The sequence below is a fragment of the Chiloscyllium punctatum genome, chromosome 4, assembly GCF_047496795.1.
Source record: "Chiloscyllium punctatum isolate Juve2018m chromosome 4, sChiPun1.3, whole genome shotgun sequence".
Taxonomy (NCBI): domain Eukaryota; kingdom Metazoa; phylum Chordata; class Chondrichthyes; order Orectolobiformes; family Hemiscylliidae; genus Chiloscyllium; species Chiloscyllium punctatum.
In genome coordinates, this window is record NC_092742.1 from 47,173,469 (window position 1) to 47,188,992 (window position 15,524).

A 15,524-nucleotide genomic window follows, 5' to 3' on the forward strand; every position below is an offset into this window, starting at 1 on the left:
GTAAGTTTGCGGAAACACCAAAAGTGGAGGTGATGTGGACAGTGAAGAAGGATACCTTAGAATACAACTGGATCGTGTTCAGATGGGTCAACGGGCCGAGGAGTGGCAGATGGAGTTTAATTTAGATAAACGTGAGGTGTTACATTTTGGAAAGGCAAATCTTAGCAGGACTTATACACTTAATGGCAAGGGTCCTGGGAGTGTTGCTGAACAGAGAGACCTTGGAGTGCAGGTTCATGGTTCCTTGAAAGTGGAGTCACAGGTTCACAGGATAGTGAAGTTGGTGGTTGGTATGCTTTCCTTTATTGGTCAGAGCACTGAGTATCAGAGTTAGGAGGTCATGTTGCAGCTGCACAGGACATTGATTCGGCTATTTTTGGAATATTGTGTGCAATCCTGGTCTGGCTCCTATCAGAAGGATGTTGTGAAACTTGAAAGGGTTCAGAAAGATTTACATGCACGTTGCCTGGGTTGGAGGATTGGAGCTATCGGCAGAGGCTGAATAAGCTGGGTTTTCCCTGGACCATCAGAGACTGAGGTTTATAAAATCATGAGGGGCATGGATTAGGGTAAATAGAAAAGCTCTTTTCCCTAGAGTGGGGCAAGTCCACAACTAGAGAGCAATTGCTTAAGGAGAGAGGGGAAATATTTAAAAGGGACCCAAGGGCAACTTTTTCACACAGAGGGTGCTGAGTGTATGAAATGAGCTGCCAGACAAAGTGGTGGAGGCTGGTACAATTAGAACATTTAAAAGGATGGGTATATGAATAGGAAGGCGGAAGTGGGTAAAAACAATGACTGCAGATGCTGGAAATCAGATTCTGGATTAGTGCTGCTGGAAAAGCACAGCAGTTCAGGCAGCATCCGAGGAGCAGTAAAATTGACGTTCCGGGCAAAAGCCCTTCATCAGGAATACAGCTGGAAGTGGGTACTGCTGATGCTGGAGATTAGAGTGGTGCTGGAAAAGCACAGCAAGTCAGGCAGCATCCAAGGAGGAGAAAAATCGACATTTCGGGCAAAAGCCCTTCATCAGGAATGCCCAAAATGTCGATTTTCCTGCTTCTCAGATACTGCCTGACCTGCTGTGCTTTTCTAGCACCACTCTCGTCTTGGCACTGATATAAATAGAAAGGGTTTAGAGGGATATGGCTCAAGTGCTGGCAAATGGGACTGGATTAATTTAGGATATCTAGTCAGCATGGACGAGTTGGACTGAAGGGTCTGTTTCCAAGTGTACACCTCTATGACTCTATAAATCTCTCAACGTACAAAGGGAAACAAGAATAGTAACTAAATACACCTTACTTGCAGTGCTGACAATATCATCAACCCAACCAAAAGATATAAAGATCAAGTTTGAGAGTCAAACATACCCAATATTTAACGAGCAATTCAACATATACAAACTGGTTACAGTTATTCGATGATTAAACCAATGTTCCCAACTTTTTTGTTGTGATGATTATGTTGAAAAGCAAAGAAATGTCAATTGGTAACGAACATTTTTGACAATAAGCAGCAGAGTCAGAAGTAACATAATCAAAGAACTAGCATATGTTGCTCAGCTGCATTTAAATCAGAACATTCAAAAAGACACACAAATGAGAGAATTAATTCAGTAACTTTTAAAAAGTTGTTTTATCAACAGAGTACAGAGTACAGTCAGTTGAGAATCTAAAATATAAAGCATATACATATTAGATAACCAAAAAACAAAAATCAACATTTTCAAAAATAAACTTTTTCTTGCCTATAACTCTTCACATTTTCTCCAAATTAAACTACTCATAATTTCACAATAAAAGCAACAGCTTTAATACAATTTATTGACCAAACAAAATACATCAAACTATGACAGTGAGTTGTAGCAGTTGTTTTGCCAGACTGAAACACTCATATTTCAAAAGTTTCAGGTCACATCACAAATCAAAAAAAGGTCCCCCACACTTTTATCCCTAAGGAGCTGCAGTTTATTCCGCAGTATGGGTGGTTTCGTAAGTACCTACCTGAACTTCAGCATTCTTTAAGTAGCTGCAAACCATTTCAGTAATACTTCCTTAAAAATAATTAAAATAACTCTCTAAAGCTTCTCACAGGGACCAATGGAAGGGGTGAAGCAATTATGATTATGAATCACCATCTTTGGGTTCCCTGATTGCCTGTCTCACCCTCCCTCACCTCATTGTTCTTTCCATATCCCTTTCAGTGAGTCCAAGCAAATCCACAAATTGATATAAAAATACACAGTTTCAAAAACATACTTACAAACAAAATGTTAAAGTTTGGGACTGCATTCTGCAACAGATGTTTATTAAATGGAAATGACAGCAATAAATCCCAGAACATGCCTATCATCATCAGTACAGACTGTAATGATGAAACTATTGTTCTGTCAGCTAAACACAAGTACAGGTAGGGTAGTGAATGAGGCAAAACAAAACTGCAAACCTAGTAAATAACTGGATCTCCACTACTTTTCCAACTTTGTGTTAAATGCCAAAAGGTGTACTTTCACAAGAAGTTAATGTTTTTTTCTTCCTACCTTTTCCATTAAAGAGGTAAAGCAATATCTTATTGGGATGAGGGGAAGGGGAGGATTAAAAAATGTAGGCGATTGAAAATTAAATTGCAAAGGGAGGAGTTTCACCTGAAATATTTTAGTATTTTGCCCTTAAGTTAAAACCCCATCAAAAAGTCAGGCTTTCACATAACTTAATATAGTAACTTGAAACCTAGGACAAAAGCAAGGTGGTCTTATCAAGCTAAGAACTAAATCTAGCGAATGCGCAACATTGTTGTACAACAACTTCATTATTATCTCAGGTAGAAATCTTTGACACACTTGGAAAGAGAAAGGCTGTCGAAAATATAGCAAAAAAAAAGCTAAATCTTATTTTTACCATTGATGGAATTATACATACTATTCATAGATATATCACTAAAATGTTAGTGTTTTGCATCAAAGATTTACAATTTACACTCGCTACAATATCAAAAGTCCAACTTTTTCAAAGTCTTTTTGATATAATTCAAAAACTTTACAGTATTTACGTTTTAACGACCATCAGGATATGTCAAGTCTTTATTAAATCAGTCAGTAAAATGATACCAAGATCATCTTAGATAATTGAGTGTAGGCAAATATCAAAACTCATGGAAGACATTGCTTGAAGGACAACATAGTAGAACATAATACTTTGATTTTTAAAATTAATATCTTTGACATGAACATTAAAATATCAGTAACACATCATTGCGAGTTATGTGAACACTGTGCAATGAGCCAGTAGAAAGGACTTCACTGCGGTATTTTAGTTATCGCTCTTTTCTGCCACAATAGCGCAGAAACCCCATGAATTTATCAGATTACTCCTTCGTGGGTGATTCATTATTTTAAAAAGGATAGCCAGTTTCGCCCTTAACCATGTCGATTCAAATTAGAGTCCCAGGACAAAACTAGGCAAATACTCACCGGCATCATTTTGGCGACGTCTTAGCACAATCCTACCATGCGATCAGAAAAAAAAGGTGCAATTTCTTTTGATCCCGGGTCAATGTGAGCGACCGCCGGCAGCTGGGAGGGGAGGAGTCTGGCCGGGGCACCAGTCCAACTCCAGGCCGCTGCTCGCTTCACCCTTGACACTCGGCGGCCCCAGAAGACAGCAACATCCACAGGCAGCGATGGAGGGGGGGGGGGGGGGGGGGGGTGAGAGGTGAGCTGTACCCGTTTGTAGGGGAGAGAAAAAAAAATGGTAACCGCTCCGGCGGCTGCCGACCTCTGAAGTTGTTTCCGTTGAGGCTCGGTGCCGACGCGCGCTGAAGCCACGCCACCAGTAAGGCCCAGTCAGCTGACACCCCGCCCTCCCGCCCACTCCCTGCGTCAGCCCCGGGAGCCTGGGCGTCAGGTACCAAACATGGCGGCGGCTCGCAGGCACTAACACTTACGGCGGCTGTCTTTCACCACCTATACCTGTACAAAACAAAAACGTCGTGCTTCTCCTTCCCCGATATCTCACTCAAGAATATGGTGCTTTACGTTAACGGTTCGGTCGGTTTGACACGCGGGTGGAAAGCTGTTAGCAGACATGACGCAAGAGCTTGGTATCTCTGGAATGTAAACCAATTGTCTCCGGATAGTCTGCAGGAAAGGTACAGCAATGCAGAGCAATATGGCATTGCACCAACTCCCCCAGAACACCACATCAGTTCCGATGTACACCGGCCGCCCCCTATTGTCCGAGAGTGCTTTAAACAGAGAACTGACAATCTTTTAAAAGTACTTGCAGCTCAAGCACAGAGCCTTTGTTGTGATTTGGAGACGGTGGGAGTGTTAAAAATCACAATACCAGGTTATAGTTCAACCTGGTTTATTTGGAAGCACTAGCTTTCGGAGCGCTGCTTCTTCATCAGATGGTTGAGCTAGTGCTTCCAATTAAACCTGTTGGACTATAACCTGGTAGTGAGAGCTTTGTTAATACTGTATTTTAGTAGCCACCTTTTTTTTGTATAATGCCAAATGATGAATAAGTACATAAGACTGTATTAAAAGTAATCATGGGCATCTGGACCTTTCCTGTGCTAACTAAAAAAAAAATCAGTTACCTGATGAAGGAGCAACGCTCTGAAAGCTAGTACTTCCAACTAAATCTGCTGGACTATAAACTAATGTTTTGTGATTTTTTTTAAACTTTGCCCATCCCAGTCCAACAGCAGCACCTCCACATTAGACCTCACATGGGCAAAGTTTGAAAAGCCAAAGCTTAAAATTCACAATTTTTTTCAGTTTTAAATTGTTTTACTAATCAAGTTTTGGTTAAGTTTACCTTGTATCAGGATAACTTCACCAAATATTAGTCAACCTCCTGCAAAAAATCCACTTGCAGAGTGTTTAACTTCATTGTTTATGCCTGAAATGAACAAGCTTAAATCGGTGTCCTCTGGTATTTGAATGAAGGTAATAAAACAGAAAAAACTAGAAGTACAGAGCTGTCCTAGCAGCATTCGTGCAGAAGCTTCAGGTCAATAACCTTCAGCACAAAAAAGAATAAAAGAAAGATGAGCTTTAATTTTATGCAGTGTTCACAGATACCTGAATGCAGTTGAAGCTGATTTAACGACTCTTAAAGAAATCGGGATATATGCTTGCTTGTGAAGGAGACAAACAGATGGGCAAAGAATTGACACAAAGGCTGCACAGGCTTCTCCCATGTGTGGTCATTTTCTGAAAATCACTTCAACTTTTTTTAAAAAATTCATTTATGGAATGTGGGTGTCACTGGCTAGCCAGCATTTATTGTTGTCTCTAGTTGATCTCCAGAAGGTGGTGGTGAGCTGCTTTGGTTCCAGTGGACTGTTTTTTATTAAAAAAACACTTTCAATGAAATTGAATATATTGATAGGATTGACAGTCATTTTCTAAAAATATGATTGGGTGGAGAAAAATATCTTAAATAGTTGCAAGATGTGAATAGTTGCATGAAATAGAACATGCACAAACACTAGCGATTGCTTCCACCCAATCTTGAGCAACAAGACCTTGGAAAAATAAAAGTAATCCAAATAACAACACGAGTATCCAACAATTGCCTCCACCCACTCATTCCAAACTTGTGAAGCAATCTTCACCTATAAACCATCCAAGTAATTATAGAATGGCAGAATGAAAGTAAAACCACAAACTTTTCTAAATGATGTAAAGTTAAATCCATTCTAGACAGAGAGAAAAAAAATAAAAAAGGGATCCACAATAAACTTCCATTTCCACAGCATCATTTATTGGTACAATTTCATAAACCTTGCACACATTTGAACAAAATATATTGCATGCTTCCAGATGATAAGTCTTCTGTATCCCATTTCATTCAGTAACGGTTTACATGATTTTAGCACAAGTCCATGTACCTCAGTTGTAGTGTCAATGTCCTGGACTAGAAGATTCTAGGTATGATTAAAGAAAAAAAATCAAAAATAATTGAATTACAAATATTTTGTATAGTAAAAGGATGACAAAATGACAACTCCCAATTCTATTCTACGAATAAAGAGACTGTTCACTATATGATACATGGGCTCTTGTGGCTCAGTGGTTGAGTCCCTTCATCTGAACCAGAAGGCCCAGGTTCACATTGCTTTTGTTAGGACATGCCTCAGGAGCAGGTGCACAATATTGTGGATGCTAGGAATCCAAAACAAACATTCTTAAAGTTTCAAATCCTGTGTGACTCTTGAACATTTGTTTCCAAAGATGCAGTCAGACTTGCTGAGTTCCTCCAGCATTGTGTTTGTAGGTCATACCATGTCTGAACATGTTGATTAAAAATATCTAGGAAACATGGGGGCTGCAGATAGAAGTAAAAACACTTTTTTTGCGACATTTACAAGTGCTCTTACACACAACTGAACATCTTCCCACCCCCATCTCAAATCTCATGTTTGCTTTTCCAATCTATTAGCCATCACCAGTAAATTGAAAAACAGTTTAAAGGATAAGTTGGTGTATCCCTGACTATTGGTGGTTTGGGGGAAATAAAGGCAGATTGCACATCTGGTCAGTCTGGATCTTAAATACATCATACCTCATCTAGTACTGATCAACAAGCACCTGCCTGTTTACTTCCTCGTTCCTCAGTCTCCAAGAGCCCAAACACACCTTCCAGGTGAAGCAGCACTTCACTCAATCTTGTGTACTGCATTTTCTGCTCACAATGTGGTCTACTCTACATTGGGGAAACAAAGTGTTGACTGGGTGACCGCTTTGCAGAAGACCTGCATTCTGTTTGCAAGAAAAAAAACCCTGAGCTTCCAGTTGCCTGCCATTTTAACATACCACCCTGTTCCCTGGCCAACATTGGTCTCAAGCTTGATGCCGTGTGCTAATGCACCCTGCAAGAACAGCACCTTATTTTCTGCTTGAGAATTCTACAGCCATATGCTCAAGTTCAAGTTCAACTTCAACAATTTTTGGGGCTTGGAGTTGTCCAAAGTCCTTATCCCTATCCCCACACACCAGGCCTTGTTGTTATCACATGCTATTGCACACATTCTAGATCAGAGTGGTGCTGGAAAAGCACAGCAGGTCAGGCAGCATCCGAAGAGCAGGAAAATTCGACGTTTCGGGCAAAAGCCCTTCACAAACCATTGTTAGTCACAACTGTCCCCATTAATAGCTATTCTGCTAGAGAGAGTTATCCACTCATTTGTCTGCTCAACTGGTTCTCTCTCTCTGGACTTTATCTCTACCTATTGTTTACTCCTTACCCCTTTCTCCTCCTCCCCTCCCAATCAACCTATCTTCTGCATAAAAAACAGCTTTTTCCTAGCTACCATCAGTTCTGAAGAGTCACCTGACCTGAAACATTGACTATTTCTCTCCACAGACACTGCCAGACCTGCTGAGCTTTTCCAGCAATTTTTGTTAACTTACACTGGGTTGGACTCCTCCTGAAGTGACATCTACAGTATGAAAGATGTAACAACTGACTTTGACTAGTATATGGACAAGGACCAAGGAGTATAGTTCAGGGACTTTAGGTAGAGTGGAAACACCTTTGCTATTGGCTTAAGTATACTGCACACAGACAATGGACCCATGAAGTGAAACAGAGCACACAAATAGTCAAAAGCTATCTGACATCTTTATATGTAAATAGTAAAACAGTAGCAACATAAAGATCTATAAAAGTGGTATGTGAACATAGAGGCTCCAAGCTATATAGTTAGTCAGGGTTGAGAATGGCTGAAGACAAAATGATTCAAAAACGGAGATAAGAGATAATACATACATGCACAAACAAAAAAAATACAAAAAATGGCAGACATTGAATCGTGAAATGGGCAGAAAAATTATGGGGCTTATCGTAGTCCATGATGCAATGCAAATATCTTTAGGTTACTTTAGATGAGTAAAATTATAAAATTACTTCAATATGAGCAATTACTTACATCCCATAAAAAGATTTAATGATCTTAGTCTTCACATTTAAAAATCACTCGAGATTAGGTATTTCTACTTGCACTGATATCAGTGACATCATATCCTAGGTCATCTGCACATTTAGAAATTATTTGAGAGCAGGTAAGGGGAAGAGAAGAAAGTAATGGAGATTTTTTTAAAATAATGACAGTGAAGATACTATGCAATCACACAAAGTGTACTTCTGTTGCATAGTTACCACTCCTTAAAGTTCAACCCCTTATGTTCAAAATAAAATCATGTCCTCAAAAGAATGCAGACTTTTGAATGTGGCTATCAAACAACATATTTTGGTTTGCTCAGGTAAATTGTCCAAACAGCAACCAGCGAGTGGAAAACATTGACAAAAGGCTCTTTGTCATCGAGAAAATATTTTGATGAAAAACCAAAATTATATCATACTCCTTAGTGAAAATTTGATCAGACAGATGCTGATAACCCTGAATTAACAAAACAAGCCTACACATGTACAAAAGGCTCATATGGTAGTGGCTGTGTCCCTCCCTTTGATCCAAAAGGCCAGCATTCAAGCCCCACCTATCCCAGAGGGATGTCAAAACATGTCTGACTAGGTTGATTAAACTATATCTACACACATACAAACACAGAAAAATCTCCTTTGTAACAGAACAACAGTGCACTCTGCATTTCTCTCCAGAATTATTCTATGAAACAATTGTAAAATACACTCATGGGACATGGGCATCTCTGGCTGGTCAACATTTATTGCTTGTCTTTAGCTGCCTTTGAACTGAGCGGCTTGCAAGGCTCTCTCAGAGAGCAGTTAAGAGTCAAACACACTGTGGATCTGGAATCACATGTAGGCCAGACAAGGGGAGGAGGATTTTAGCAAACCAGATGGCTTTTTTCCAAATTTGGCAATGTTTTCACAAACAAACAGTAGAAGTTTAATTCCAGACTTTTTTTTAAAAAAGGTGAATTCAAGTTATAGATAGAGTAATACAGCATGGAAACAGATCCTATGGTCCAACCAGTCCATGCCGAACATGGACTAAACTAAAAACTAGTCCCACCTGCCTGCTCCTGGCCTATATCCCTTCAAACCTTTCTGATTCATGTACTTATCCAAGTGTCTTTTAAATGTTCTAATTGTACCACCTCCACCCACTTCCTCAGGAAGTTCATTCCACATGTGCACCACTGTGTAAAACATTCACCACATCCTTTTTATATCTCTCTCCTCTCACCTTAAAAATGTGTCCCTTTTGTCTTGAAATCTCCCTTCCAAGGAAAAACTACCATTAACTCTATCTATGCCTCTCATTATCTTAGAAGCTTCTATCAGATCGCCTCTCAACCTCCTACAATCCAGTGAAAATAGTCTCAGCCCCCTTTCTTGGTAACTCAAACCTTTCATACCCAGTAACATCCTGGTTCATCTCTTCTGAACCCTCTCCAGCCTGATAATATCATTCCATTAACTGGGGACCAGAACTGGACACAGTATTCCAGAAGAGACCTCACTAGAGTCCTGTACAACTTCAACACACTTCCCAAACCCTATACTCAAAGGACCGAGCAATGCATGCCAAATACCTTTTAAACTATCCTGTCCATATGTAATGCAAACTTCAAAAAAAATTATGTACCTGCACTCCAGAGTTGCTTTCTTTTCCAACATTACCCAAGGCCCTACCATCAACGAAATAAACCCTACCATTGTTTTGTACCAAAACACAAAATCTCGCATTTATCAAGATGAACTCCATCTGCCACTTTTAAGTCCCTTGACCCATTTGATCAAGATCCCTTTGTAATCTTAGAAAACCTTCTGTACCACCAATTTTGGTGTGGTCAGCAAACTTAATAACCATGCCGTCTATATTCTGATCCAAATCATTTATGTAAATGATAAACCAAAAAAAAAGGACACAGAAGCAATTCCTGTGGAACACTACTAGCGACAGGCCTCCAGTCGGAAAAGCAACTCTCCACCACCGTCTCCTGCTAAGCCAAATATACATACAGTTGGGAAGCTCACCCTGAATCCCATGTGATCTAACTTTTAAAGTCCCCCCCCATCGACCAGAGTGGGATTCAAAAAGGTTCCCAGAACATTAGTTTCTGGATTAATATTCTAGCAATAATACCACGAGGCCATTGTCTCTCCAAAATCTACACAATAAAGAAAATCACTGATCACATAACAGATAGAGCCCAAAGGATATTGGTAAGAGGTAGTTTTTGGAATATTAAGGGTTAAAACTTCTCAGCCATAGCAAAAACAGGTAACTTGAAGAAAAGGAATAGTACTATCAAGTAATTCTGTGTGCTGTAAGCACTGAACAAGCTAGGGTTAGGCTAGACTGAGTACAATGAGAACAGGGAAAAAAAAAGGAGGCTCAGTATGGTCACTCCCAAGCATTGGGCCACCTGGAAAGTTGCATGAACTTTACAAGACACCCAATACACAGAACAAATATGGGTGGCCCTCTACCCTTGGCTTGCGTACTTTATCATGGCTGCCAACTGGGACAATTGTACTTATTAGAGCTGGAAACAAGGAATGTGAAGCCACATTCAAATCTCAAGGGGAGGGGTGGGAGTTGAAGTGTTATGTCAACATTCACCAGTCTAAGTAGTAAACAGCATTTATTAATACTGAACATTGACACAAGAATTTCGTGTATGTGTGCGCATGTCTCTCTCCCCCCTCCATGTAGGGCATTGAGAGTGCAGACTTCCCGCTGATAATTTGGACTGCAGCTGTATACTATTCAGCTAATGCCAGGGAAAGTTTGAGGTCATGTGTCAGACAAGTCTGGAAACTGGACTAGGACATTACATAAGCAGTCAAACAACTATTCAAAAATTTCAAGTGATGTCATGGATATTGCATTTTTTTGTGTGTCTGCTTAATGAACAACTTCTACTTTTAATGACCTTAGGACATCAAAATCTTTTAGAACGAAATACTTCAGAAATGTAGTGAACATTCAAATTAAAGAAATGGAATGAGGTAAATGATTAACTTTGGGGAGCCTAATCAAAGATTCAAAATCAGCTCTTACAGGTGGAAGATTATAAAACTTTTCCACAAGTAGCAATTAATATTATAGCATTGTTCTTAACATAAATTTAACAATTTTTGTGACATTAAAGTCAGAAATTGAATTCAGAGTTAAAGTTTTTTTTAAAAAGTTAGTAATTGCTTTGTTAACATCTTCCAATTTTATGCATTCACAATGAAAATGCATTAGCTGTGAGCTTAATATGAAAATGTGTTTAGAATTAAGACGGTGTGTGTCCAGTGTGTATCAATTACCTTGGAAAGCTTTTTTTTTACTAACACTAGAAAATACTGGGTAATTTAAAAACTGCTTTCCAGCAAGTTAATGCTTTCTTTGAGTGTGTTGCTTTAAGTTAAATGGAAATTTAAAGGCAGACAGTGGAAATAAAGGGTATCTTCTTCAGAACGGCAGCAGTAACTAGAAGAGTTCCACAGAACCAATGTTGAGATCATAATTCTTCATGTTATACCTTAATGATCTAGATGAAGGAAATGAAAGTATTGTTGTGAATTTTGCAGATGATTCAAAAATAGATTAGATTGCTTACAGTGTGGAAACAGGCCCTTCGGCCCAACAAGTCCACACTGCCCCGCCGAAGCGCAACCCACCCATACCCCTACATCTACCCCTTACCGAACACTACGGGCAATTTAGTATGGCCAATTCACCTGACCTGCACATCTTTGTGACTGTGGGAGGAAACCGGAGCACCCGGAGGAAACCCACGCAGACACGGGGAGAACATGCAAACTCCACACAGAGTTGCCTGAGGCAGGAATTGAACCCGGGTCTCTGGCGCTGTGAGGCAGCAGTGCTAACCACTGTGCCACCGTGCCGCCCATAGGTGGAGGGACAGGTAGTGCTGAGGAAATGGGAAGGCTACAGAAGTACTAGGTTAGGCTACGAGTGGAGGCAAAGTGGCAGATGGAACACAATGTGGGAAAATGGGAAGTTATGCACTTTAGTAGGAAGAATAGAGACAGAGACATAGACTATTTTCTAAATGGGGAAAGGCTTTGGAAATCTGAAGCACAAAATGACTTGGGAGTCCTAGATCAGCACTCTCAAGGTAAACATGCAGGCTCAGTTGGCAGTTTAGGCATACGCAATGTTGGGCATTCATTTTAGAGGTCAAGAATACAAGAGCAAGAACATACATGGCTCTGGTCAGACTGCATTTGAAATACTGTCAAGAGTTTTAGGACCCATAGTCGAAGGAATGACATCCTAGCTTTGGAGGATGTCCAGAGGAGTTTTACAAGCATAATCCTGGGATTTATCACAAACAGCAGTTGAGGATTCGGGGATTGTAGCAGGATGAGTGGGGATCTCAATGAAACTTACTGTATATACCAAGAGACCTGGTTAGAGTGAACATGGAGAAGATGTTTCCAACAGTAAGAATAACTAGCACTGGAGGGCACAGCCGCAGAATGAAGGGATAACCCTTCTGAACTCAGATGAAGGGGAATTTCTTCAGCCAGACGGTGCTGAATCTGTGGAATCCATTGCCACAAAGTTGTAGAGTCCAAACAATTGAACGTATTTAAACCAGAGAGACCCAAGTTCTTGACTAGTAAGTGAGAAATCAAAGGACATGGGAAAAGAAAGAGGATGGGGGTTGAGAAACATATCAGCGACAACTGAACTGCAGAGCAGAGCAGACTAAAAATGGGTCGAATGGCAAGTTCTGCTTCAATATCTTATGGTCTTAGAGTGATTACAACTCCAGAGGGCATTGATAAACTATTCCACTTCTGCTATTCAGTCCAAATTGTACAGTATGGAAACAGACTTCGATCCAATTCATTCATACTGAAATAAGGCCTCGCTCAGTCCCAGTGAGACATTTTCAGTTATACGTACAATATACTCCAGAGGGAATCTCCAGAGACATGAATGACATTTAGTGATGTTCTTCTGGAAACACACAAGGGAAAGGTGACAGAAGTAAGAAGAATGAGATGAACAGTTTTTATATTCTCTTATGTATAAGGATTATTGACCAGAATATGGTCTTCCATATTCTTATGGAGTCATAGATGTACAGCATGGAAACAGACCCTTCGGTCAAACCCATCCATGCTGACCAGATATCGCAACCCAACATCTAGTCCCACCTGCCAGCACCTGGCTCATATCCCTCCAAACCCTTCCTATTCATATACCCAGCCAAATGTCTCTTAAATGTTGCAATTGTACCAATCTCCACCACTTCCTCTGGCAGCCCATTCCTTACATGTTCCACCCTCAGCGTGAAAAATTTGCCCCTTAGGTCTTTTTTTACATCTTTCCCCTCTCATCCTAAACCTATGCCCTCTAGTTCTGGACATACAGGGAAAAGACTTGGCCTATTTATCCTATCCATGCCACTCAATTTTGTAAACCTCTATAAGGTCACCCCTCAGTCTCCGACGCTCCAGGGAAATCAGCCCCAGCCTGTTCAGCCTACCCTATAGCTCAAATCCTCCAACCCCGGCAACATCCTTGTAAATCTTTTCTGAACCCTTTCATGTTTCATAACATCTTTCTGATAGGAAGGAGACCAGAATTGCACTCAATATTCCAACAGTGGCCTAACCAATGTCCTGTACAGCCACAACATGACCTCCCAACTCCTGTACTTAATACTCTGACCAATAAAGGAAAGCATACCAAACGCCTTCTTCACTATCCTAGCTCCTTGAAAGTGGAGTCACAGGTAGATATGAACCTGCACTCCAAGGTCTCTTTGTTCAGCAACACTCCCAAGGACCTTACCATTAAGTGTATAAGTCCTGCTAAGATTTGCTTTCCCAAAATGCAGCACCTCGCATTTATCTGAATTAAAGTCCATCTGCCGCTTCTCCATCTGGTCAAGATCCTGTTGTAATCTGGAGATAACCCACTTCACTGTCCACTCCACCTCCAATTTTGGTGTTATTCAAACATAGTTGTGAAATCTTTTACTTTTACCCCAAAAGAAAAAGTCATGATCAATTTCATAAAACAACACCCCCTTCATCCCTCACTCAAATGTCAGTCAACATTTTGTGATGTTACAAATTAAAGGCAATAGTGCTTTTACTGAGCCAAGGCAAGTTTCTGGTATTGTGCAAAATCATGATGTGTAAAAGATGTTTAAAATGTAAAAATAAACAGCCCTCTTGTAAGATGTGTGTTCAGCTCAAAAGAGTCAAAGTTTGAAATGAATTATACTTACTATCTTTTACTGCTTTTTTACCTGCAAGAACAGAAACATAGTATTATATAGAAGTGAAGAAACTGACTATATTGTTCCAAGTTATCCACAAGGTATAATTCGTGGTATATTTGCATGAATCGGTTAAAATAAAACAAGAAAACGATTGGAGAGAGAGAAAAAATGTCCCCACAGTTAATAGATTCACTATTCTTCTCCCCCATAAGACCAAATCTAACACGCTTAAATAAAATGTGTTAACACTGTGCTCTAACACACTTACCTCCGTAGGATATCTTGTAGTACAAGACTGCTGTGACAGCTAGACTAGGCCATAACTCCCGATAAGCAATGGCATAGGGTTTCATTAATGCCCACCATTCTGCAATAGCGCGACCAGCCATCGTCTAAGGATTAAAGGAAAGGTAATATTGAAGAACGGTAATAAAAACTAAATATTCTCCTATCACAGCGAATCACAACCAAAATGTATCATTAATTTAGATCTGTTTATTGTAGATTGCGCTTTAAATCTCATCACATACAGAGTCCTCGCCACTTGTCAATGAACTGCAGCCTCAGCCCATGGGAAGTTCGGGCAGTTTCTTAGGCCTGAACACCACCGTGACCGGTCAAAACTTACTCACAGGAGGAAGAAAACACATCATTCACAATCCGACAATCTTAATAAATATTACACAAAATCCGCAGTACACCGCACACATTAATACAACACTAACAGCAAAACCAAACTCACTCTGCTGTTTCAATTCAAGGAAGGTCACAGCCCCTCACACTGCTCTTAATGGACGGTCCAATAGGCGCCGATTGTCTAATGGCAGCAAGAGAAGACCAACTTCAGACTGGCACCGCGGATAGCCCCAACTAGTGGAAGGACCCATAACTGCAGTCATTTCTCTTCAAGCTCGTGGTCTTTGAGTAACACTAGCAGAAACTTGTGGCCTGTTCCTATTACAAATTTACATTTGTAAAGGTACTAATAGATCTTTCTCACACCCAAAGGTGACTGTCAAACTTTCCTTCTCTATTTGTATTTGTGTTCTGCATCTCCCAAACTCCAGGAAGCCTCTGCTATCAGGCATTTCTTGCTGCTGGACCATTTGTGAGCCAACACCACCCTGATACCATAGAGGGAGGCATCACATGTCAGCACCAGATCTCACTTGGGATCATATTGTGCCAACATCTTAGATGATGATAGCTGCTTCTTCACTTCCCTAAAGGCTACATCTTGGCTATGAGACCATTTCCAAGGCTGATCCTTTTAAAATGTTAGACTAGATTAGATTCCCTACAGTGTGGAAACAGGCCCTTCAAC

At 40.3% G+C, this 15,524-nt stretch overlaps 1 protein-coding gene and 1 long non-coding RNA gene across 2 annotated transcripts in view; both read right to left on the reverse strand.

Moving 5' to 3' along the window:
- Positions 1-3,844, reverse strand: part of ppp1r13bb (protein phosphatase 1, regulatory subunit 13Bb) — a 122,905-nt gene extending 119,061 nt beyond the window's left edge. The window contains exon 1 of the mRNA XM_072568600.1: positions 3,473-3,844. Coding sequence (XP_072424701.1) covers positions 3,473-3,481 — 9 coding nt within the window. The 5' untranslated portion in view covers positions 3,482-3,844. The remainder of the gene's footprint in view (positions 1-3,472) is intronic.
- A 1,908-nt stretch (positions 3,845-5,752) lies between these two features.
- LOC140476268 (uncharacterized) lies at positions 5,753-15,049 on the reverse strand. Its single transcript, XR_011960441.1, has 4 exons — positions 14,943-15,049; positions 14,469-14,592; positions 14,207-14,227; positions 5,753-5,937 (listed from the first exon to the last, which is right to left on the reverse strand). It is a non-coding gene; the product is annotated as an uncharacterized lncRNA (long non-coding RNA).
- Between the last annotated feature and the right edge of the window lie 475 nt (positions 15,050-15,524).